Source organism: Jaculus jaculus, chromosome 21 (genome assembly GCF_020740685.1).
Source record: "Jaculus jaculus isolate mJacJac1 chromosome 21, mJacJac1.mat.Y.cur, whole genome shotgun sequence".
Taxonomy (NCBI): domain Eukaryota; kingdom Metazoa; phylum Chordata; class Mammalia; order Rodentia; family Dipodidae; genus Jaculus; species Jaculus jaculus.
In genome coordinates, this window is record NC_059122.1 from 3,843,092 (window position 1) to 3,868,783 (window position 25,692).

The window sequence follows — 25,692 nt, forward strand, 5'->3', positions numbered from 1 at the left end:
TCAGGGTGGTAAGTTATCAGGATCATTGCACATCTATGTTTTTTGTTGTTTTTGCTGTTGTTTTTCAAGGCAGGGTCTCACTCTAGCCCAGGCTGACCTGGAATTCACTATGGAGTCTCAGGGTGGCCTCGAACTCATGGCTACCCGCCTACCTCTGCCTCCCAAATCCTGGGATTAAAGATGTGCGCCATTGGGCTGGAGGGATGGCTTAGCGGTTAAGGCATTTGTCTGCAAAGCCAAAGAACCCAGGTTTGATTCCCCAGGACCCACATCAGCCAGATGCACAAGGGGGCACATGCATCTGGACTTTGTTTGCAGTGGCTGGAGGCCCTGGCGTGCCCATTCTCTCTCTCTCTCTCTCAATCTCTCTCTCTCCCTCTTTCTCTGTCAAATAAATAAAAATAAAACACATAAAATTTAAAAAGCCTGTGCTACCATGCCCAGCCATGTTTGCTTTTAAACTCCAACATTTCCCTCTCCCTGAAATAGCCAAAACTAGGTTTTTTTTTTGAGGTAGGGTCTAAACCAGTTAAAACTATTTTTTTTTTTTTTTTGTAGAGGAAGTGAGACAAAAAGAGAGAATGGCCTTAGCCACTTCAGATGCTGCAAACGAACTCCAGATGCATGTGCCACCTGTACATCTGGCTTATGTGAGTCCTGGGGAGACAAACGTGGGTCCTCAGGCTTTGCAAGCAAGCGCCTTAACTGCTAAGCCATCCCTCCAGCCCTAAAACTAGTTTTTTTTTAAAAAAAGAGTTTAGATTTTTAAAAATATATTTTATTTTATATTTTTAAAAATATATTTTATTTATCTATTATTATTATTTTCAATGTAGGGTCTCACTCTAGCCCAGGCTGACCTGGAATTCACTATGTGGTCTCAGGATGGCCTCGAACTCACGGCAATCCTCCTTCCTCTGCTTCCTGAGTGTTGGGATTAAAAGCGTGCGCCATCACGCCTGGCTCAATATATTTTATTTTTATTCACCTATGAAACAGGCAGAGAGAGAGAGAGAATGGGTGCACCAGGGCCTCTAGCAACTGCAAACAAACTCCAAAGGCTTGCGCCACCTCAGACATCTGGCTTATGTGGATCCTGGGGAATCAAGCCTGGGTCCTTTGGCTTTTGCAGGCAAGCCCTCCAGTCCCAAAACTATGTGTTTTTGATTTTTTCTTTCTTTTTTTGGTGGTTTTTTGAGGTAGAGTCTCACTCTAGCTCAGGCTGACCCGGAATTTGCCCCAGCCAGCGGGGAGTTGAACAAGGACCCGAGGGGAAATTAACCTGAATGAGAGAAGGCAAACAGACACAAGAAGCAGACCATGCTAGATGTTTGTCAAGGCCTCAGAGTCTTTATTTTTTACACAGTGGTTATATAGGGGAAGAAAAGTGGGGGAATAAGCTGGCTGACGTGATTTAGGGCTTTGGAATTGTCAGGAAACCCAGAGGGGATGTAATTAGGTGTTCATCTAATCTTGCCTCAATGGCTTAACATCCTGACTGCACCAGGCTTCACATCCTGACCATAAACTGGCCTTTTGCAAAAGATAAGATTCTGTAAGCAGTCTGCTGACCGATGTTCCAGAAGTACTTAACAGAAAACTGGATGGACCAGTTTTCTGAGTAATGAGTCAGTTTATGAGCAGGCCCAGGCGAAATGGAGAAGCTTTTGCTCTATGGCTCCCAACAGGAATTCACTCTGTAGTCTCAGGGTGGCCTCGAACTCCCAACAATCCTCCTACCTCTTCCTCCTTAGTGTCAGGATTAAAGATGTGCACCACCACGCCCGGCCAAAACTAGGTTTTTTGATAGTCCCTCAAAATGCTAGCTACCACTTGACCAGCAATTTCACTTCAAAGTATAAAACTAAAAGAACTGAAAACATGTGTACCCATAATTCATACATGATTGTCCACAACAGCGTGACAACAGAGATTAGAAAAACCAAAGGGGCTGGAGAGATGGCTTAGCGGTTAAGCGCTTGCCTGTGAAGCCTAAGGACCCCTGTTCGAGGCTCGGTTCCCCAGGTCCCACGTTAGCCAGATGCACAAGGGGGCACACGCATCTGAAGTTCGTTTGCAGTGACTAGAGGCCCTGGCGTGCCCATTCTCTCTCTCTCTCTCTCAAATAAACAAATAAATAAAATATATTTTTAAAATACATTAAATAAATAAAGCTGGCTTGTGGTCATGGCTGCTTACGTATTTGAATATCTGCACCACAGAACTGTCCATGCTAACCGCTGAACCATCCTGCCAGCCCAGAACCTGTATGCTCTAAGTTCATGACTGGTGTGGTGTGAATCCTACACAGCGAGGTCTGTGAGATGCCAGGTGTTGCAGTCAGGTTCTCACTGCTGGAAGAAATCATCCAACCAGGGCTGGAGAGATGGCTTAGCGGTTAAGCGCTTGCCTGTGAAGCCTAAGGACCCAGGTTCGAGGCTCGGTTCCCCAGGTCCCACGTTAGCCAGATGCACAAGGGGGCGCACGCGTCTGGAGTTCGTTTGCAGAGGCTAGAAGCCCTGGCGCGCCCATTCTCTCTCTCTCTCCCTCTATCTGTCTTTCTCTCTGTGTCTGTCACTCTCAAATAAATAAAAATAATTTTAAAAAATGTTTAAAAAAAAAAGAAATCATCCAACCATGAGCAGCTTGTGTGTGTGTGTGGGGGGTCTATTTTGGCTTACAGGCTCGAGGGGAAGCTCCATGATGGCAGGGGGAAAAGGATGGCATGAGCAGAGGGTGGACATCACCCCCTGGCCAATGTCAGGTGGACAATAGTAACAGGAGGGTGTGCCGAACACTGGCAAGGGGACACTGGCTATAACACCCCTAAGCCCACCCCCAACAATACACTCCCTCCAGGAGGCGTTAATTCCCAAATCTCCATCAGCTGGGAACCTAGCATTCAGAATGCCTAAATTTATGGGGGACTCCGGAATCAAACCACCACACCAGGGTTTCTAGTCCTTAAAAGGCATATCACTTCTGATCTAAGCCCCAACCCCCCCCAAAAAAAAAAACCCACCAAGGAAGCAGCTTCAGGCTGGTGTCCACGGTCTTTCCTTCACCCCACATCTGCTTTCGTTTTTCCTCTCTATGTGATGGGGTGGCTGGGGTGTTAGGGAAGGCAGCAGCCCCTCCCCCACGGCCATCTCTGGTCTTGGTGGGACAAAGGCTCTTTATTTATCTATTATTTTTTTTTTTTTTTTGGTTTTTCGAGGCAGGGTCTCACTCTGGCTCAGGCTGACCTGGAATTCACTATGTAGTCTCAGGGTGGCCTCGAACTCACGGCGATCCTCCTACCTCTGCCTCCCGAGTGCTGGGATGAAAGGCGTGCGCCACCACGCCTGCTTATAAATATTTTTATTTATTTGAGAGATAAAGAGGCAGAGAGAGAGAGAGAGAGAGAGAGAGAGAATGAGCATGCCAGGGTCTCTAGATGCTGCTGCCAAACAACTCCAGACACAGACCCCCACCTTGTGCATCTGACTTACAAAGGTAGTTGGGAATTGAATCTGGGTCCTTTGGCTTTGCAGGCAAGTCCCTTAACCATTAAGCCATCTCTCCAGTCCCCATCTCAGACTTTTGACCTCTAGAAATGCAAAGAAAATAATTTGCTTGGTTTTAAGTCAACAAACCTGGGGGATTTGCTATAGCAGGAAATACACATGGACACACAGACATCAAACATAATAGTAATGATCATGGTAAAGAAAATCAGTCATTAATAATCCACATCCTCATGTTGGGTGTGGTGGCGCACGCCTTTCATCCCAGCATCCCGGAGGCAGAGGTAGGAGGATCGCCGTGAGTTCGAGGCCACCCTGAGACTCCATAGTGAGTTCTAGGTCAGCCTGGGCTAGAGTGAGACCCTACCTTGAAAAATCAAGAATAATAATAATAATAATAACCATCATCAATCTTGAATGAATTCATGGTAATTTATGTCTATGACCAAACTGTATGATCACCCGAACTGACATATGGAGGTTGTCGTGGCTAATACTGACATGCTCAGATGAAAATTGGGAAAACGACCTTTATATATATATAAAGTGAGACAGCATTGTTACTGGGAGTGGAGGAACTGTGATCAGCGTCTCTCCCATTCCACTTGCTCCATAGACAGCGTGGGAGAAACCTCACAGGCACAGTGACACATGAAATAAATGACAAACCAATAGGTCTGTGCTGTGTCATGCTAGCTCAGGCAGAACAAAGAGGGCGGTGATGATTCCTGCTCATCCTCATGTCTAAACGGAGTGGGGGTGTTGATTGGGAAGGGCACAAGAGAACTCCTTGGCATTCTAGACATGTTTAACTCCTGTATCTGGAGCTGAGTGATGGTTGCAATCTGTCCAGACGTGCACCCCCTTTATGCATTTCCCGACCCCCCCCATTATACTAATTCTCCCATTTGAGAAGGTTTACCTCTCCCTGCCCCCACCTTGGCACAGAGCACTGAGAATGCAACCTCATTAAAAAAAAAAAAAAAGAAAAAAAAAAGCGGAGGCATTCATGCAGATTCAATAGAGATTCGATTTACATTGTTGTTTTGTTGCTAAGCAACAAAGCTTAAGCTACACAACCCAGGGAGGCCACCCTTTAAGACCCAAGGGTGGGGTGGGCTGAAGCTAGGCTCTGAGAGGCATGAATGGGGAGGAATCCCGCCCCCCCCAGCCCTGCATTTGTGTTCTCAAAGGTTAGTGGGGGTGGCGGATGGTAAGGCAGGCCAGACAGACCTAAGCGCCCCTCCTTGCCAGCCATTCTGCAGGATGCCCGCCTGCCTCATCTATCACTATGGCAACTGCCTCCTTAGCACTGGGCCTCCAATGAGGCTCTGTGGGTGTCCCGGCAGCGAGGGGAATGTCCTCTGTCACCTAGAGCAGATTGATGCTGGGGCCCCAGCATGCTTGCTGATGCGGGGACCAGACTGGAGGCCAGTGGACAAGCCTGGGGGACAGTTGGGGAGGTTGTCAGGAGGCAGAGGCCTGGGCAGGACACCACTGCCAACCTGGAGACCAGCTGCTAAGATGGGTGAGGGCTACAGCAAGCCTTGTCCGGGGAAAGGAGTTTACCACCACCACCACCGTACCCCACCATATGTACTGGGCAAAGACTCAAGGGTAGGCAAGGGAGCCGGGAAGGTTCACAGCGAATCAAAGGAAGGCTCCAAGGGGTGTCCTGACCAGAGCCCATTGGGGTGGAGGAGCTGCAGATGAGCTAACTCAAACCAGCACATCCCACCGAGGCAGGACTTTTGAAGTCCCAGGAGAGATTTGATGTCCATAATGGCTCTGGAGGTCCCAGGCCCAAGGACCCCAACTTGAGAGGTGTTTTTTTTCTTCCTTTCTTTCTTTCTTTCTTTTTTTTTTTGTTTTGTTTTTGTTTTTCAAGGTAGGAGGTAGGGTCTCACGCTAGCCCAGGCTGACCTGGAATTCACTATGTAGTCTCAGGGTGGCCTCGAACTCATGGCGGTCCTCCTACCTCTGCCTCCCGAGTGCTGGAATTCAAAGGCATGAGCCACCAGGCCTGGTTTTTTATTTTTTACTTTTAATATTGTTATTTGGTTTTCCAAGGTAGGGTTTCACTCTAGTCCAAGCTGACCTACAATTCACTATGTAGTGTCAGGGTGGCCTCGAACTCATGGTGATTCTCCTTCCTCTGCCTCCTGAATGCTGGGATTAAAGGCATGCTCCTCCAAACCCAGCTTTTATTTTTATTTATTTATTTTTTCTTTCTGTCTTTGTTTTTTGGTTTTTAAAAACATTTTATTTATTTATTTATGAGAGAGAAAGAGGAGGAGAGAAAAAATGAATAAAAATAAAAAAATAAAATAAAATAAAAAAAAAGAGGAGAGAGAGAATGGGCGTGCCAGGGCCTCCAGCCACTGCAAACGAACTCCAGACCCAGGTGCCCCCTTGGGCATCTGGCTTATGTGGGGCCTGGGGAATCAAACCAGGATCCTTTGGCTTTGCAGGCAAACACCTTAATTGCCCCTGTTTTTTTTTTTTTTTTTTTAGGTAGAGTCTCACTCTAGCCCAGGCTGACCTAGAATTCATTACGTAGCCTTAGGATGGCCTTGAACTCTCTAACTTTCTGAGCAATCCTCCTTCCTATGCCTTCAGAATGCTGGGGAATGAAGAGGTAGGAGGATCACCATGAGTTCAAGGCTGACTTGAATCTACAGTGTGAGCTCTCAGTCAGCCTAGGCTAGAGTGAGAGCTTACCTTGAAAAAAAAAAAAAAAAAACGGGGTGAGGGAAGAGGGAAAGTGCTGGGAAGACGGGTCAGTGGTTGGAAGCACTTACTGATGAATGAAATTTGGATCTCCAGAACCCATTTAGAGCCAGATGTAGTGGCACCTGTGTCTATAATCCAAACATGCCAAATGCAGTGCGAGGCAGAATCAAGAGAATTCCAAAGCTCATAGGATATAGCTAGTCTGACATTCACATCAGCAAACAAGAAAGACCTTATCCAAAATAAGATGGAGCCGGGCGTGGTGGCGCACACCTTTAATCCCAGCACTCGGGAGGCAGAGGTAGGAGGATCGCCGTGAGTTCGAGGCCACCCTGAGACTCCATAGTGAGTTCCAGGTCAGCCTGAGCTAGAGTGAGACCCTATCTCGAAAACAAACAAACAAACAAACAAAAAAAGATTGGAGGGGAGAACTGACACTCTTGGTAGCAAGCACATCTACATAGGTGCCACGGCACGTGTACACCCATACCTGGATACACATTACACACATACCCCCCCAAAAAAGGGAGAGGGAGAAACATCAGGTGTTAAGCCTACCTAAACTGTTGGTTTCCAGGGACTTAACTGAGAAGGAGCAGGCAGTTGGCGTGACTGAGCCCCTGAAAGTAAAAAAGGCAGGAAAGTCCGAATTGCCACAGATCAAAGGATGATCTGGATTCTTCTCTCTGGCCTAGTTCCCTGTTTTTCCACAAGCAACCTGGGCCCCATTTAGGAGGGAGATCTTTACACAAGTGGCTGGTCAATCTTAGACCCCAGAATGTGGCTAGCCTCATCCTGAAACAGCCCCTAGCCCCAACCGACCAGCTGTCCCTCTGGGTCACCTGAGCTGGAAGGCAAAGCCCACTATAAGCTTTTTTAAAAAAAAGTTTTGGGCTGGAGAGATGGCTTAGCAGTTAAGCGCTTGCCTGTGAAGCCTAAGGACCCCGGTTCGAGGCTCGGTTCCCCAGGTCCCATGTTAGCCAGATGCACAAGGGGGCGCACACGTCTGGAGTTCGTTTGCAGAGGCTGGAAGCCCTGGCGCGAAAAAGTTTTATTGTAATTAATTTATTTATTAGAGACCGGGAGAGGAACGGGGGAGAGAGATGCCAGAGAGTGAGAATGGGTGCACCAGGGACTCCATGGAACCTGGAGAATTGAACCTGGGTACTTGGGCTTTGCAGGCAAGCAGGGGAGAGAGATGCCAGAGAGTGAGAATGGGTGCACCAGGGACTCCATGGAACCTGGAGAATTGAACCTGGGTACTTGGGCTTTGCAGGCAAGCACCTTAGCCATTAAGCCATCTCTCCACCACCCCCCACCCAAGCTTTTAAGTACCTTTGCAAGGGGAGGGCAAGCTCTCTGAGCTGCTTGAGCATCTGGAAACTTCCAGCTGCTGGTGAGTTTCCCCTTAGCTGAGCCCAGGAAAGCCCCCCCCCCCCCAGCCCTTACTCTCCACATGGGTTCTTTATCCTCTTCAGCTCCCCACAGGGCAGGAGCTCTTTGAACTTTCCTTTCTTTCTTTTCTTTCCACTGTTTTTTCCAGACCTTCCGCATGTGATCTCTAGCCACGTGGGTGTCTCTCCTTGGCTCTGTACTTCTCTCACTGAATATAATAATTTAATAATTATCCTTCTCGTTCTTTTTTTTTAAATTCAATTCTTTGATTAAAATTAGAAACAAAGCTGTGCGTGGTGGCGCACACCTTTAATATCAGCACTCGGGAGGCAGAGGTAGGAGGACCCTGTGGGTTGGAGGACACCCTGGGACTACATAGTGAATTCTAGGTTAGGCTGGACCAGAGCAAGACCTTACTTCAAAAACAAAACAAAACAAAGTTTTAGTTAGATGCATGCAACACCTTGTGCATTTAGCTTATGTGGGTGCTGGAGAATCGAACCTGGGTCCTTAGGCTTCACAGGCAAGTGCCTTAAACACTAAACCATCTCTCCAGCCTTGGAGTTACATCTTGGCTTGTTTTATTTTTTAATATTTTTGTTCATTTTTATTTATTTATTTGAGAGTGACAGAGAGAGAGAGGGGGAGAGAGAGAGACACAGAGAGAGAATGGGTGCGCCAGGGCCTCCAGCCACTGCAAACGAACTCCAGACGCCTGTGCCCCCTTGTGCATCTGGCTAACGTGGGTCCTGGGGAATTGAGCCTCGAACCTACGTCCTTAGGCTTCACAGGCAAGCGCTTAACCGCTAAGCCATCTCTCCAGCGCCCCCCCCCCCCCTTTTTTTGAGGCAGGGTTTCACTCTAGCTCAGGCTGAGCTGGAATTCACTATGTAGTCTCAGGGTGGCCTCGAACTCATGGCGATCCTCCTACCTCTGCCTCCCAAGTGCTGGGATTAAAGGCGTGCGCCACCATGCCCAGAAAAAAAAAAAAAAATTATTTATTTGAGAAAGAGGCAGAGAGAGAGAATGAGAAAGGGAGGGAGAGGGAAAAAGAGAGAGGGAGAGAAAGGGAGCTCCAGGGCCTTCAGCCGCTGCAAACAAACTCCTGCTGCAAACGAACTCCAGATGCTCTACGTGGGTCCTAGGAGGATTGTGGCAAGTTCGAGGCCAGCCTAAGGCTACATAGTGAATTCTAGGTCAGCCTGGGCTAGAGCAAAATCCTATCTCAACAACCCCACCTCCCCCCAAAATATATATATATATATATATATATATATATATATATATATATATGCATAAACGTATTTAGAGGGCAGTTTGTTAAGCATATATATTACTCTAGCCAGACAACAGTAGCAGCTTTCCCTCAAGGGCTTATGCCCTCCCCAGCCATAGACTTTTGCAGTACCAGGCAGGAATCCCCACCTGTGGAGTGGGCCTCAAATCCAATCATAGCACTGTTGGTCTCCCCCATAACAGACATGCCACCATTGTACCAGTTGGCACATTTGGTCTGGCTAGCCAGCAGTGAAGCCAGCAGAGTCCACTGTCTCAGCCCAGATTAGTCACGCAGAAATCCTAACGTAAAGGTGCCTTGTATTTCCCAATGTGTCTGCAAACTTTTCCTGCTAATAAAACATTTTATGGAGCCGGGCGTGGTGGCGCACGCCTTTAATCCCAGCACTCAAGAGGCAGAGGTAGGAGGATCGCCTTGAGTTCGAGGTTATGCTGAGACTACGTAGTGAATTCCAGGTCCAGCCTGGGCTAGAGGGAGACCCTACCTCAACAAACAAACAAACAATAAAACATTTTACAGGCTGGAGAGATGGCTTAGTGGTTAAGGTGCTTGCCTTCGGAGTCTAAGGACCCAGGTTTGGTTCTCCAGAACCCACGTAATCCAGATGCACATGGTGGCACATGTGCCTGGAGTTCTATTTATTTATCATCCCTATCTATCTATCTATCTATCTATCTATCTATCTATCTATCTATCTATCATCTGTCATCCATCCTTCCATCTATCGATTTATCTATTCATCTATTATCTATCTATCTATATCCATCCTTCCATCTATTTATCTGTTCATCTATCTATTATCTATCTATTTATCATTCATCCTTTCATCTACCTATCTATCTATCCATCATCCATCCATCTATCTACCCCTTTCTCTCTCTCAAATCAATCAGTCATCAATTGATAATAAAAATATTTTAAACCGGGCGTGGTGGCGCACGCCTTTAATCCCAGCACTCGGGAGGCAGAGGTGGGAGGATTGAGTTCGAGGCCATCCTGAGACTCCATAGTGAATTCCAGGTCAGCCTCAGCTCAAGTGAGACCCTACCTCGAAAAACCAAAAAAAAAAAAAAAAAAAAAAAAAAAAATATATATATATATATATATATATATATATATATATATATATACATATATATCTTAGCTGCTAAGCCATCTCTCCAGACCCACAGTTTAAAATTTAAGAATCTCAAAAAATTTTTAAATTTAGCTACCTTGAGGCTTACTAGTTTAATGGTAGAACCACTTTTCTAGTATTTACAAGGCCTTGGATTGCATCCTGAGCAACACGTACACACAACGATCCTACTTACTGAAAAATATATTGGATTAAGAGCTCCCTAGAGGAACAGAATCAATTGAATGAATATATATTATGGAAAAAGATCTATTAGGTCAGCTTATAAGATGGGAGCTAAATAGTCCAACAATGGCTGTCTGCATGCTGGAGAGGTTGAGAACGTGCCAGCTGGATGCCTTAATAGTCCTAACCCAGCCTGGTATTGAAGTCCTTGGCAGAGTTTATAACAGGGCTGATTTGTGTGTGTAAGTTTTCTGGAATATATCTAATCTTCCCCCTTTCCACGTTTGCGTTTTCTCTAACACTGGGAAATCTGGCCATTCTTCTTCTTTTTTTTTTTAATTTTTTTCTGTTTTTATTTATTTATTTGAGAGCAACAGAGAGGGGGGGGGAGAGAGGGAGAGAGAGAGAGAGAGAGAGAGAGAGGGAGAGAATGGGCGCACCAGGACCTCCAGCCACTGCAAACAAACTCCAGACGCGTGCGCCCCCTTGTGCATCTGGCTAACGTGGGACCTGGGGAACCGAGCCTCGAACCGGGGTCCTTAGGCTTCTCAGGCAAGCGCTTAACCGCTAAGCCATCTCTCCAGCCCCCATTATTCTTTTGGTTTTTCAAGGTAGGGTCTCACCATGGCTGACTTGGATTTCACTGTGTAGTCTCAGGATGTCCTCAGAATTAATGGCACTCCTCCTATCTCTGCCTTCTGAGCGCTGTGCCACCATGCCTGGCTAACTTTTTATTTATTTATTTATTTAATTTTATTTTAAGAAAGTATTTTGGGCCAGGCGTGATGGCACATGCCTTTAATCCTAGCACTTGGGAGGCAGAGGTAGGAGGATCGCCGTGAGTTCGAGGCCACCCTGAGACTACATAGTGAATTCCAGGTTAGCCTGGGCTAGAGTGAAACCCTATCTTAAAAAAAACAAAAAAAATATTTTGGGCTAGACAGATGGCTTAGCAGTTAAGTGCTTGTGAAGCCTAAGGACACTGGTTCGAGGCTCGATTCCCCAAGACCCATGTTAGCCAGATGCACAAGGTGATGCATGCATCTGGAGTTTGTTTGCAGTGGCTGGAGGCCCTGGCGCGCCCATTCTCTGTCTCTCTCTCTGTCTCTCTGCCTCTTTTTCTCTCTGTCGCTCTCAAATAAATAATTAAAAATAAACAAAAAAGTAGTTTATTTTGTTTATTTATTAGAGAAAGGCAAAGAGAGAAAGAATGGGCACATCAGGGCCACTAGCCACTGCAAACGAACTCCAGACCAATGTGCTGTCTTGTGCATCTGGCTTATGTGGGTCCTGGGGAATCGAACCTCGGTCCTTAGGCTTTGCAGGCAAGCGCCTTAACTGCTAAGCCATCTCTCCAGTCCCAAAGTTATTTTATTTTTATTTAGTTGTTTGAGAGAGAAAGAGAGAGGGAGAAAATGGGCGTGTAGGGCCTTCAGCCGCTGCAAATGAATTCCTGGCACATTTGCCCCCTTGTGCATCTGGCTTACGTGTATCCTAGGGGATCAAACCTAGGTCCTTTGGCTTTGCAGGCAAGTGCCTTAATCATTAAGCCATCTCTCCAGCCCTTTTGTTTTGGGATTTTTTGCTTGTTTTTTTCAAGGTAGGGTTTCACTGTAGCCCAGGCTAACTTGAAATTCACTATGTAGGCTCAGGATGGCCTTGAACTCACAGCAATCCTCTTACCTCTACCTTCCAACGTGCTGGGTCACCATACCTGGATCTCTTTATTCCTTTTTTTTTTTAGTTTATTTACTTGAGAGAGAGAGGGAGAGGCAGATAGAAGAATGGTCACGCCAGGGCCTCTACCCACTGGAAAAGAACTCCAGAGGCATGCACTACCTTGTGCATCTGGTTTTACATGGGTTTTGGGAAATTGAACCTGGGTTCTTTGGCTTCTCAGGCAAGTGCCTTAACTGCTAAGCCATCTCTCCAACTGGTATTTTCATTTTTTTTTTTAACTTACTTTATTTATTTGAGAGTGACAGAGAGAGGGGGGGGGGAGAGAGAGAGAGAGAGAGAGAGAGAGAATGGATGCACCAGGGCCTCCAGCCACTGCAAACGAACTCCAGACGCATGTGCCCCCTTGTGCATCTGGCTAACATGGGTCCTGGGGAATCGAACCTCGAACCGGGGTCCTTAGGCTTCACAGGCAAGCACTTAACTGCTAAGCCATCTCTGCAGGCCTTTTTCTTTTCTTTTTTCTTTTCATTTTTAATATGTTTATTTTCTCAATGTCATCAGTTGTCCCCCACACCAGCCTTCTCTCTTCCACCTGTATGAATTTCCTTCTCACCCTCGCGTTCTTGCCTATTCTGCTCTTAGGTCTTAATTTAGGGAAGAGAAATGGAAAACAAAGATAAAAAGGCAGAGAAGCTAGGAGAGAAAACATAACACTGGAAGAGGGATATGGGAAGAGAAAGTGAAATGGGAAGGAAAAAAATTTTTTTTTTCATATGTCTTTATTTTCTTTTATTTCTTTTCTTTTTCGAGGTAAGGTCTCACTCTAGCTCAGGCTGACCTGGAATTCAGGGGTGGCCTCGAACTCATGGCCATCCTCCTACCTCTGCCTCCTGAGTGTTGGGGTTAAAGGTGTGCGCCGCCACGCCCGGCCCTTATTTGTTTATTTAGTTTTGATTGACAACTTCCACAAGTAGACAATAAACCAAGAAAATGCCCTCCGCTCCCCTCTCCCTCTTTCCTCTTCACAAATCCAATCTCCATCATATCCCCTCCCTCTCTTTCAATGAGTCACTCTTTTATTTTGTTGTTATTATCTTTTCCTCCTATTATGGAGGTGGTACCACACATTGCAAGGTCATGGATTTCCAGGCCAATTTGTGTCTGAATGATTGCATTGCAAGCAGTCCTACCCTTCCTTTGGCTCTTTCATTATTTCTGCCACCCCTTCCGCAATGGACCCTGAGCCTTGGAAGGTGTGATTGAGACATTGCAGTGCTGAGCACTCCTCTGTCACTTCTTCTCAGCACCATGGTGCCTTCTGAGTCGTCCCAAGGTCACTGCCGTCTGAAAAGAGAAGGTTCTCTAACCAAAAGTGAGAGTAGCATTAATATATGCTATGAACATTAAGAGAAGTGTTTACTGGGCAGTTTGGTGAGCATAGTATATGTATTTAGCCAGACAAGAGCAGGTGTTACATTCCTAGGGCTCATGACCTCCCCTGCCATAGGCTTTTGATTAGGTTTTCAGTATCAGGCATGTATTCCCTCCCATGGGGCAGGCCTCCAGTTCAAGTAGAACATGGTTGGTTTCCCCCATAACAGACATGGCACTATTACACCCATTTGGTCATTTGGCCTGGCTAGCCAAACTTAAGGCTTAAAATGTCCACTGTTGCTGGGTATGGTGGCACATGCCTTTAATACCAGCACTTAGGAGACAGAGGTAGGAGGACTGAGGCGAGTTCGAGGCCACCCTGAGACTACATAGTTAATTCCATGTCAGCCTGGGCCAGAGTGAGACCCTACCTCAAAAAAAAAAAAAAAAGTCCACTGTTGTTTAACACCATTGATGTCTTCTCTCTCCCATAGAGCTGCATGCAGCATAGCTTTTTTCCAGCTTTCTGTCAGCTGGTCTACATGGAGAAGGTTTTCAGCTCAGCTCCAGCAGGATTTCTCACTGGCCTTGCAGCCCAAGTATGTGGAGTCTTCAGCAATAGTGTCTTACCATGTATTCCTGGTGGGAAACCAAGAACCTTGGCAATGACCTGTAATTTTTTTTGCCTATAATGTTTTGGGGGTATCAGGACCTCCTTGGCCAGCAACTCACTGGAAGGTATTCCATCCCTGGCACTGCAATTTTTTTTAGTGACAATCTTTGGCTTCTGGATGCACCATTTTCAAAAAAGTAGATTTTCAGGGCTGGAGAGATGGTTTAGCGGCTAAGCGCTTGCCTGTGAAGCCTAAGGACCCCGGTTGGACGCTTGATTTCCCAGGACCCACGTTAGCCAGATGCACAAGGGGGCGCACGCATCTGGAGTTCGTTTGCAGTGGCTGGAGGCCCTGGCGTGCCCATTCTCGCTTTCTCTCTCCTTCTTTCTCTGTCTGTCACTCTCAAATAAATAAAACTAAACAAAACAAAAAAAAATTTTAAGGTTGATTTTCACATGGCTTATTCTTATCATCTTGAATTTTGATTGAGCTCCCCCCAAGGAAAGAGTTTAATATTAGTACAGTGTTGCTTCTGGGTGACACTTTCTTGTAGTCCCAGTACTCTGGAGGCTGAGTTAGGAGATGTACTGTAAGCCCAAGGCCAGCCTGCAGCTAACAGAGTTCCAGGTCAGCCTGGACTAGAGTGAGAGGCCAACTCAAACAAACAAACAAAAAAAACCCAGCAACAACAACAAAAAAGTGTTAAACTGCTTTCAAAACTTTGCTATTATCAGTGGTGTTAAGCTTGAGGTAAACATTTGGATTAATTACCATACTTAATTTCTTTGACAATACTCCGGTGCAGTTGTAAGTTCATGGGTTTATTATTATTATTTTGGCTTTTCAAGGTAGGGTCTCACTCTGGTCCAGGCTGACCCGGAATTCACTAAGGAGTCTCAGGGTGGCCTCGAACTCACGGCGATCCTCCTACCCCTGCCTCTCGAGTGCTGGGATTAAAGGCGTGTGCCACCACATCAGGCTTTGTTTTTTTTTTTTTGTTTTTTTTTTTTTTTTTTTTTTTTTTTTGAGGTAGGGTCTCGATCTACCCCAGGCTGACCTGAATTCACTCAATAGTCTCAGGGTGGCCTTGAACTCACAGTGATCCTCCTTACCTCTGCCTCCTGAGGGTTGGACTAAAGGCGTGTGCCACCACCATGCCCGGCGAAGGTTACAGGTTTGACATAACCAGAAAGGTCATATATATATTTTTTTAAGTTGAGGACTTAATTGTAGTAAGAGGATGCTGATGTCAAAACAGTAAAGTGTAAACTATGCGACAAAGATAGAGACAGACCTATGCCTTAATCCTGCTTCCTGTTCTGGTTTGTGTATGGTTTAGGGCTGGCCACTTATCTGCGTGAGTCTGATGGCTCGTGTGTACAATGGGTGTATTTTACCTTACAGGATCGCTATTGCTATTCACTGCACATAATAGGGAGTTTGGTTAATTACTGTTATTATTAGCTTGTTATTGTTATAGTTAGTGCTGAAAAATTACACTGTGTCCTCCCACATTTCCCCTCTGAGTCAGCTTCTTGTCACATAAATGACATACTTGACACAAGCTATTTGCAAGGAAAGGAAAAAGGCAGGGCTGGTGAGATGGCTGGGCAGTTAAGGCGCATGCACGGATGCATGCAAGCATGCATGCATGTGAAGCCGAAGGACCCAGGTTCGATTCTCCATGTCCCATGTAAGCTAGATGCACATGGTGGCGCGTGCGTCTGGAGTTCCTTTGTGGTGGCTAGAGGCCCTGGTGCGCCCATTCTCACTCTCTTCTCTCCCTCTCTAATAAATAAATAAATAAAAATAAAGGGCCTGGTGCCTCGCATCAGCTCATTCCTGGCTAGGACGCCATGGTGAAGGGCAGGAGCAAGTGATTACATTCTCTATCAAGAGTGGAATCTGGAGTCGGGCGTGGTGGTGTGCGCCTTTAATCCCAGCACTCGGGAGGCAGAGGTAGGAGGATCGCCGTGAGTTCAAGGCCACCTTGAATATACAGAGTTAATTCCAGGTCAGCTTGGACCAGAGTGAGACCCTACCTCGAAAAGCCAAAAAAAAACAAACAAAAAAAAAAAAAAGCCAAAGAGTGGAGTCTGCTTGGGATCAACATCATGCCTTCAAAAAATATTTTATTTTTATTTATTTATTTGAAAAAGAGAGGGAGGGAGAGAGAGAAAGGCAGAGGAGGAGAATGGGTGAGTCAAAGCCTCTAGCTGCTGCAAACGAACTCCAGACACATGAGTCCCCTTGTGCATCTGGCTTACGTGGGTCCTGGGGAATTGAACCTGGGTCCTTAGGCTTTGCAGGGAAGCGCCTTAACCACTGAGTCATCTCTCCAGCCCCCCAATATCTTTTTTTTATATTTTATTAATTTATTTGAGAGAGAGAAAGAAAGAGAGAATGGGCGCACCAGGGCCTCCAGCCACTGCAAACAAACTCCAGACGCGTGTGCCCCTTGTACATCTGGCTTAGGTGGGTCCTGGAGAATCGTACTGGGATCCTTTTGCTTTGCAGCAAATACCATAACCACTAAGCCATCGCTCAAGCCCCCCAAGTTTTTTGTTTTGTTTTGTTTTTGACGTAGGATCTTACTCTACCCACGCTGACCTGGAATTCACTGTTTTCTCAGGGTAGTCTTGACCTCAAGGTGATCCTCCTACCTCTGCCTCCAGAGTGCTGAGATTTTAAGGCATGCACATTTTTTGAAGGTGTGTCACACCACGCCTGGCTTGCTGGGATATTTTTGTTTACTTATTTTTATTTGAGAAGCGACAGAGACAGAGAAAATGGGCGCGCCAGGGCTTCCAGCCACTGCAAATGAACTCCAGATGCGTGCGCCCCCTTGTGCATCTGGCTAACGTGGGTCCTGGGGAATCAAGCCTTGAACCAGGATTCTTGGGCTTTACAGGCAAGTACTTAACAGCTAAGCCATCTCTCCCGTCCCACTTTTTTTTTTTTTTTTTTTAAGAGCACAGGGGCTGGAGTGATGGCTCAGTAGTTAAAGACACTTGCTTGCAAAGTCTGACAGCCTAAGTTTGATTCCCCAGTGCCCACATGATGCCAGACACACAAAGTGTCCCATGCATCTGAAATTTGTTTGCAGTGGCAAAAGGTCCTGACGTGCCCGTTCTCTCTCTCTCTGCTTGCAAATAGATAAACAAATAAAATATTTAAAAAATAGAAAGTGTCTGATGTGGTGGTGCACGCCTTTAAATCCCAGCGCTCGGAGGCAGAGGTAGGAGGATCACTGTGAGTTCCAGGCCAACCTGAGGCTACATCGTGAAATTCCAGGTCAATCTGGGCTAGAGTGAGACCCTACCTCGAAAAACCAAAAAAATAAATAAGTACAAAATGGAGAGTGCATTCCAAAAAAAAAGTGTGTGTTTCTATTTTTTGCTTAAATTCCTGTTAAAGGCAATAGAGGAGGGTCTGACATATACAGTTTTAAGGGCTAAACGAGCATTGGTTGATTATTCTTCCATTTAACTCAGAGTCTAAGTGAGCACAGGTAACTGTTAAGATTATTGCTATGCAGAATGGATGAATGGCTAACTTTCCCTTGAGCACCTCCCAAGAAAAAGCTTTGTACTAACACCACATAGCCTTTATCCATGGCCAGGAGGTTTACAAACATGCCTGAAATGGTACTAGCGTGTCCTCTGGCACACATTTCTCTCCCAGAATCCTTTCACCTTAATGTGGACAGAGTTGATGGCTCTGTAGTCTTCTCAGCTGGCTGAAAGTCGGGGACACGGGCCTCACACTCAGTGTGGGCTCTTGGAGCTCAGTGGGACGGATGGGGTTGGGAAAGACTTGTCTTCAAATTTGGTTTTTTGGGAGACAGTGTAAATATCTTTACACAATAGCTATTCAGTTCTCAAGGTCAGACTTTTTTTTTAATATTAATTTATTTATGAGCAGAGAAAGAGAGAAAGAAAATAGGGGCTCACCATGGCCTCATCCAAATGAATTCCAGGTACATGCATCACTTTGTGCATCTGTGAGGAGTTCAGCCTGGGCTGGCAGGCTTTGTAAGCAAGTGCATTTCACTCCTGAACCATCTCCCCAAAGGTCAGACTTTTTGAAAACAGTGGATTTTCTACTTCTGTGGCAATAAGTTTGTCTTGAGTAATATGCAACATTAAGTGGACAGCTATCTTTTTTGAAGGGCAAAATTTCTTTATTCTAAGCCTTGGGATTGGTCCTTCCACTAACACAAATGGAGAAGAGGATGTTAGCATTTTTATTTATTGTTTTATTATTATTTTTTAAATTAATTGTATTTACTTTCATGGGGGGGGGCGTGGAGAGAGAGAAAGGGCATGCCAGGGCCTCTAGCCACCGCAAGTGAACTGATGCATGTGTCACCTTGTGCATCTGGCTTACGTGGGACCTGGAGAATTGAACCTGGGTCCTTAAGCTTCGCAGGCAAGTGCGTTAACTGCTAACCCATCTCTCCAGACCAATGTTAGCATTTTTAAATGTATTCTTCCTGTCATGAGTATGCTTGAACATTAAGGTTGGAAAGACTTCTTTGCTTCATATATATATGTTCTAATATGTATGTGTATATATATATATATATATATATATATATATATATTCTAATATGTATCTATGTTTTTGTTGGTAGGGTCTCACTCTAGCTCATGCTGACCTGGAATTCACTATGTAGTCTCAGGGTGGCCTCGAACTCATGGTGATCCTCCTACCTCTGCCTCCTGAGTCCTGGGATTAAAGGCATGTGCCATCAGGCCAGACTTAAAAAATACTTTTTAAATTTAATTTTTATTTACTTGAGAGAGGCGGATAGGTGGGAGACAGTATGGGTGTGCCAGCCTTTGCAAATGAACTCCAGATGTATGTAGCACCTTGCGCATCTGGTTTACAAGGGTGGGAGTTGAACCTGGGTCCTTTGGCTTTGAGGCAAGCGCCTTGACTGCTAAGCCATCTCTCCAGCTCTTGTGTGGACCCGCACTTCTTCATTTCGAGAAAAATCCAAGGATTGCTGAGGAATGCAATAGGTGCAGAGCCCCGTGTTGCATCATTCTTTCATCAGCAATTTAGCCCTAGCTAGGTGAGCCACCTGTAATACTTTTGGTGTGTGCATTTAGATATAGTGTAGTGATGTTGGTTTTCTTAAGTTAGGGTGTCTGGCACTAGCCCAGGATGACCTGGAATTCCCTATGGAGTCTCAGGGTGGCCTTGAGCTCCCTGCGATCCCCTTACCTCTGCCTCCTGAGTGCTGGGATTAAAGGCGTGCACCACCATGCCTAGCTTAAGTGGTTTTCTGTTTTGAAAAAAAAAAAAAAAACATAACTGTGTATTTTTTTCATTTATTTGAGAGAGACAGAAAAAATGAGAATGGGTACACCAGGGCCTCCAGCCACTGCAAATGAACTGCACGTACCACCTTGTGCATGTGGTTTACGTGGGTCCTGGGGAATCCAACTGTGGTCCTTAGACTTTGCAGGCAAGCGCCTGAACTAGCAAGCCATCCCTCCAGCCCCATTTTGGTTTTTTTCTTTTGTACTACTTCAAGGCATGCACTAGAGCCAGCGGGGTGCTGAATACAACACGCTAGGCTCCCAAGGCCCCTTCTGATCGTTGACAGTCCATGCGTGCTCCTCCATGCTGGGGTGCCCGGGTGAAGTACCCCTAAGGTGAGTGTGTGTGGGGGGGAGGGGGGAGCCTTTGTCCCTCTCCCCCTCCACCGCCTACGCGTGCAGACCGGGCGCGCGCCCGGCCCTCCGCATGCCCGCTCGGCGCTCGCTCCCGCCGACCCCCCCCCCCCCCCGTCCCCAACCCCCCCCCACGTCCGCGGCTCGGCGCTCCCTTTGTCCCCGGAGCCTGGACTTCATCCCCTGGACGCGCGCAGACACGCCGCCGCTCACGAGCATGCGCGCAGCATGCCGGAAAGGACGCAAGCCGGCTCCTTCCGGCCTCTCGCCCCGCCCCTTCCGGCCCCAACGCCCGTCTCTTCCGCCACACGCCCCGCCCCTTCCGGCCTACGCGCGCGCGCTCCCCCCTCTTCCCCCTGCCGGCGGCCCGCGGCGTTGTCAGCGAGCGTCCCGCCGCGCGCGCGCGCCCGCGCGCGTACGCGCACGCACACGCACGCCGTCCCGCGTCCGCCTACTCGCGCTCACGCAGCTGCTGGGGGGCCCCCCGGGTTTTCGCCGTCCTTTCGCTTCCCCGTTCGTCTTTTTCTCCCTCTCTTTTTCTCTCTCGCGTCTCGCGTCTCGCGGGCGGCCGGAAGACAGGCTCGGCCCCGGGGCCGCGGGAGGCTCGCGGCTGCGTCACCGCCGTCCTCCGTCCGCCCTCCCCACACCCACCTGCCACCCCCGCGACGACATGGACACCGCCGAGGAAGGTGAGTCGGCGGCGCCCGCGCGCATCCGAACCCGCGGCCTCCCGGAGGGGCGGCGGCGGCGGGGTCGCCGAGGAAGGTGACCCTCCCTCCCACGCGCGCCCCCGCCGCCGCCGCCGCGCGCGCCCCCGCCTTGTCCACCGTCGGTTTGGCGGTTTCCCCTCCCCTTCCCCACCCGGTTTTGTCTCCCGTGGTGGGGGGTGATCCTGCAGGCCCGGCCTCCCTCCCTCCCCACCACCTGCCTCCCCTGGCCGCTGCTGCTCTGTTGACTTTTTTTGTTTTTTTTGTTTTTTTGAGCTAGGGTCTTGCTGTAGCCCAGGCTGACCTGGCATTGGCCGTGTAGTCTCAGGGTGGCCTCGAACTCACGGCCACCCTCCTCCCTCTGCCATCCAAATGCTGGGATTAAAGGAGCGCGCCATTAGGCGTGGTTGGTTTTTTTTTTTTTTTTTTTTTTTTTTGGAAGTAGGGTCTTGTTGTAGCCCAAGCTGAACTGGATTTGACTGGTGTAGTCTCAGGGTGGCCTCGAACTCATGGCCACCCTCCTCCCTCTGCCATCCAAATGCTGGGATTAAAGGCGCTCGTCACCAGGCCTGGTTATTTTACTTACTTATTTATTTTTTTAAAGAAGGGTCTTGCTGTAGCCCAGGCTGACCTAGAATTGACCGTGTAGTCTCAGGGTGGCCTCGAACTCACGGCCACCCTCCTCCCTCTGCCATCCAAATGCTGGGATTAAAGGCGCTCGTCACCAGGCCTGGTTATTTTACTTATTTACTTATTTATTTATTTATTTTTTGAAGAAGGGTCTTGCTGTAGCCCAGGCTGACCTGGAATTGACCTGTAGTCTCAGGGTGGCCTCGAACTCGCAGCGATCCTCCTTCCTCTGCCATCCAAATGCTGGGATTAAAGGTGCGCGCCACCAGGCCTGGTTGTTTTTCTTTTCTTTTTCTTTTTCTTTTTTTTTTTTGAGTTAGGGTCTCACTCTAGCCCAGGCTGACCTGGAATTGACTGTGTGTAGGCTCCGGGTGGCCTCCAACTCACCGCCACCCTCCTCCCTCAGCCATCCAAATGCTGGGATTAAAGGCATGCGCCACCCCGCCTGCCTTTTGACTTTGAAACTTGGTGGAAAATCCAGTGGCCCAGTGGACTGAACTGACCTGCTGTTTCAAACGCCCGCCTGCCCCCAGCTTGTTAGCCAGACCTGGGAGGTAAAGGCCCAGTGCATAGGCCAGGACAGAGGCCCGGTGGGATTTTACATCTCCCTGCTCCATCCCGACACCAGCAGCGGCGGGGGCGGGGTGGGCAGTTTCGTGGGTGTTTGGAGAGACACACACACACACACACACAGCCACAGCAGTGTAGAACTGAAATGCATCCGCTTGCTCACTGAAGGCGGCAGGTTCGTTTAAAGTGGTGTGGTGGTGTTAAGATACATTAGTTGAGTCTACAAGAGGAAGTGATTGATGTACTTAGCAGTGCCGAATACTGTGCTTTTTTTTTTTTTTTTATGGGGGTGAGTATTTTCAATCGTGATGCTTATTTTTGCGATTTTTAAGTGAAATTGAGTCATCAAGCACTGTCCTGGATTCTAGTAATGGGAAATAAAAAGATGCATGTTCATACAATGAGTCGATTAAAGTTGCTTAAAAAATTTTATTTGCAAGGAAAGATGGGGAGTGAAGAGTGGATTACAGAGGGAGAGGGAGAGAGAGAATGAATGGGGCCACCAGGGCTTCCAGCAACTACAGACAGACTCCAAATGCATGCGTCATTTTTATTTGTTTTTCAAGTTAGGGTCTCACTGTAGCCAAGGCTGACCTGGAATTCACTGTGTAGTCTCAGGGTGGCCTCAAAGTCATGTGATTCTCCTACCTCTGCCGCCCCAGTGCTGGGATTAAACTCCACCACTCTCGGCTTAAAGTTTTGTTTTGTTTTGTTTTGTTTTGTTTTGTTTTTGCATGTGCCACTGTGCATTTGGCTTTTATGTAGGTCCTGGGGGATTGAATCGGGTCATTAGGCATTGCAGGCAAGTGCCTTACCCACTGAGTCTTCTCTCCAGCCCACTTAAATGGTGTTTGAAGTCCTAATAGAAATACATAGGCAGGGCATGAGATAGCTTACTAAGCCTACTCCTGTACATTCACATTCGAACTCGCAAGCAGGGCTGGGAAACAGGTGATAACCGCTTGTGGAAATTGAGGATTCTTTTGGCTCCGGGTTCACAGCATTGAACCCACAGGTTGTGATCCTTGATAGCTTCCCTTTCATTATGCCATAGTTAACATTTTTAGCACTGAGTGAAAGTAGTCACTACTGGAGGGCTCCTTTGGGAAAGCTAGAGGAAATTGTTGGAATATTAGCAATCACATTCTTTTTGCCTGGTTGACTTTGCATGTAAATTTCCATCAACCTAGGTTTTACATCCTTTTGTATTCAAGCATTTATTTATTTATTTATTTATTTATTTATTTATTTATTTATTTTTGTGGGACGAGAGGGTCACTGCCCCTAGCCTCTTGCCTTACCCTCCTAAGTGCACTACCATGACTGGCTTGGATTCAATTTTTTTTTTTTTTTCCAAGGTAGGGTTTCCCCCTAGCCTGGGCTGATCTGGATGGAATTCATGAAGTAGCCTCAGGGTGGCCTCGAACTCAGCAGCAGTCCTCTTGCCTTCCAAGTGCTGTGACTAAGGGCATATGCCGCCACTCCCTGCTTTGGATTCAACGCTCCCCCACTGCAGGCAGGGTCCCGCTGTAGCCCAGGCTGACCTGGAACTCGCTCTGTAGCTTCCGGCTGGCCTCAGGCTCTCAGCAGTCCTACCGCAGCCTCCTACATGCTGGATTAAAGACAGGCACCACCCATCACACTAGGCTGCGTGGGTTCAGTGTATTTCATTTTGAAGCCTGACCTTTTGCTCTTGATTTACTCCACCTTCTGAGTCCCGAGATGACGGCCACGGTGCTGGCTGTGTGGTGGTCGAGAGCGAGGCCGCCTCCGCCTTGCCTGAGCTGCCCCTCTGGTCCTTTGTTTGTGCTTCAGTTGTGAGGCAGTGAAGCCGTGCCGGCCTCAAGTTACTGTGTACTGAGGCTGACCACAAGCTCCTGACCCTTCCGCAAGCACCCTGGTGTGGGGATCCCAGGCACACACCACCACAAGGGCCTGGGATTCGATTCTGATGAGTGAATTCGGTACGGGCCACTTGATGTGTGCTGGCGTGCGCGAACTCCTGCTTCACAGTGCTGCAGTGCTTGTTAGTACTTCCGGAACCGAGAAGCCCAACATGACTATGGCATCATGAAAGAAAGAGTGTAGTTTTAGACCTTAAAGGTAGTTTTTCTCTTGTAAATTATAATTGAGATAAAGTGTGAACGTTTTTTTAAGTTGATATGAGCACTATACCCTGCTAAAGTAAGGACTACTTACTTATGCATCTCAATTCTGTTGGCATTTTTGGAAAGGCAGTGTCCCCATTTTATAAGTGACAGAGCTAAAGGTTAGTTTGACTGAGTTACTTGCCTAAGGTCACACAGGTAGTAAGTGGCAGCAACATTCAAATTCATATCAGGCGCCATACTTTGATAGAGACACAGAGAACCAGGGCCTCTCGCCACTGCAAATAAACTTACAGATACACGTTGACCCTTGTGCATCTGGTTTACGTGGGTTCTGGGGAAACAAACCTGGGTCCTTAGGCTTTGCAGGCAAGTGCCTTAACCGCTAAGCCTTCTCTTGAGCCCCAAAACGTGAATGCTTGGTTTTGTAAAGTTTCAATTGGAAGGCTTGAAGTTTTTACAACTAGTATAATTAAAATAACACTGAAGAGAAGGTGGGTTTACAGAGGATTTCATGACAAAAATTACAGAATGAAGATGGTGAAAAGCTTGAAAGCAACTGTTCTGTTTGTTAGTTATAGATTATTGAGTTAAAAATGCAGTTTGAGAGCTGGGATGATAGCTCAGCTGTTAAAGGCAATTGCTTGCAAAGTCTGTTGGCCCAGGTTTCGTTTCCCAGTACCCATGTAAAGCCAGATGTGCAAAGTGGAGCATGTGTCTGTAGTTTGTTACAGCAGCAAGCAGCCCTGGTGCACCCATTTTCTCTCAAATAATAATTTAAGGCTGGGCATGGTGGCACACACCTTTAACTCCAGCACTCAAGAGGCACAGGTAGGAGGCCATGAGTTTGAGGCCGTCCTGAGACTACATAGTGAATTCCAGGTCAGCCTGGACTAGAGTGAGATCCTGCCTGGAAAGAAAAGAGAAGAAATAGTACATTGCTTTACTCTGATAGTACCTTGTACAATATTGTTAATATTCATAGTTTTTGCCCTTTCACAGTAAATGTTTGCTAAAATGTAAAGATTTCTAAAGTGGTGTTTTGTAAAACTAATCATTTTAGAATATAATCTTTAAAATACTGTACTTTAGGGGCTGGAGAGCTGGCTTAGTGGTTAAGACATTTGCCTGCAAATCCAAAGGACCTTCGTTTGATTCTCTAGCCACATTAGCCAGATGCACAAGGAGGTGCATGCATCTGGAATTTATTTGCAGTGGCTGGAAGCCCTGGTGCACTCATTCTCTTTTCTCTCTCTGCCTCTTTCCCTCTCTTGCTTTCTCAAATAAATAAATAAAACTTTAAAAATACTGTATTTTATTTGAGAGAAAAAGGCAGAGAGAGAGGGAGAGAGAATGGGCGTGTCAGGGCCTCTAGGTGCTACAAATGATCTCCAGATGCAGGTACCACCTTGTGCATGTGTATGTGAGTACTGGAGAATCAAACCTGAGACCTTTGGCTTTGCTAGCAAGCACCTTTACCACTAAGCTAGCTCTCCAGCCCCTAGAAATTCTTTTTATAGATTACTCATTATTTTTCTTAATTTTTTTTTAAATTAACAACTTCCATGATTGTAAACAATATCCCATGGTAATTCCCTCCCTTCCCCCACTTTCCCCTTTAAAACTCCATTCTCCAACATATCCCCTCCCTCTCAATCAGTGTCTCTGTTTTTTTTTAATGTTATTGTCTTTTCCTCCTGTTATGAGGGTCTTGTGTAGGTAGTGTCAGGCACTGTGAGGTCATAGATATCCAGGCCATTTTGTGTCTGGAGGGAGCATGTTGTAAGGAGTCCTACCCTTCCTTTGGCTCTTACATTCTCTCCACCGCCTGTTCCGCAATAGACCCTGAGCCTTGGAAGGTGAGTGAGATGTTTCAGTGCTGAGCACTCCTCGGTTACTTCTCCTCAGCACCATGGTGCCTTTTGCGAGATGACTCATTATTTTGTTACGTTTGTATGAGTGCAGGTGTGTTAAGTAAACTGCCATCGTCAATTTAAACTTAAGAGCTGGAGGAAACCTTGGACATGCAGCCTTCCCATTTAATGGATTTGAAGACTTAACTCCCAGTACATTGTTCTTTAGTTTCAGGGG

At 47.0% G+C, this 25,692-nt stretch overlaps 1 protein-coding gene across 2 annotated transcripts in view; it reads left to right on the top strand.

Moving 5' to 3' along the window:
- Nucleotides 1–20,024: 20,024 nt before the first annotated feature.
- The window catches only part of Marchf6 (membrane associated ring-CH-type finger 6), a 68,233-nt gene continuing 62,565 nt past the window's right edge, over nucleotides 20,025–25,692 (top strand). For both annotated transcript variants that reach the window (XM_045139152.1, XM_045139153.1), the window contains exon 1: nucleotides 20,025–20,275. In XM_045139152.1, coding sequence (XP_044995087.1) covers nucleotides 20,257–20,275 — 19 coding nt within the window. In that variant the 5' untranslated portion in view covers nucleotides 20,025–20,256. The remainder of the gene's footprint in view (nucleotides 20,276–25,692) is intronic.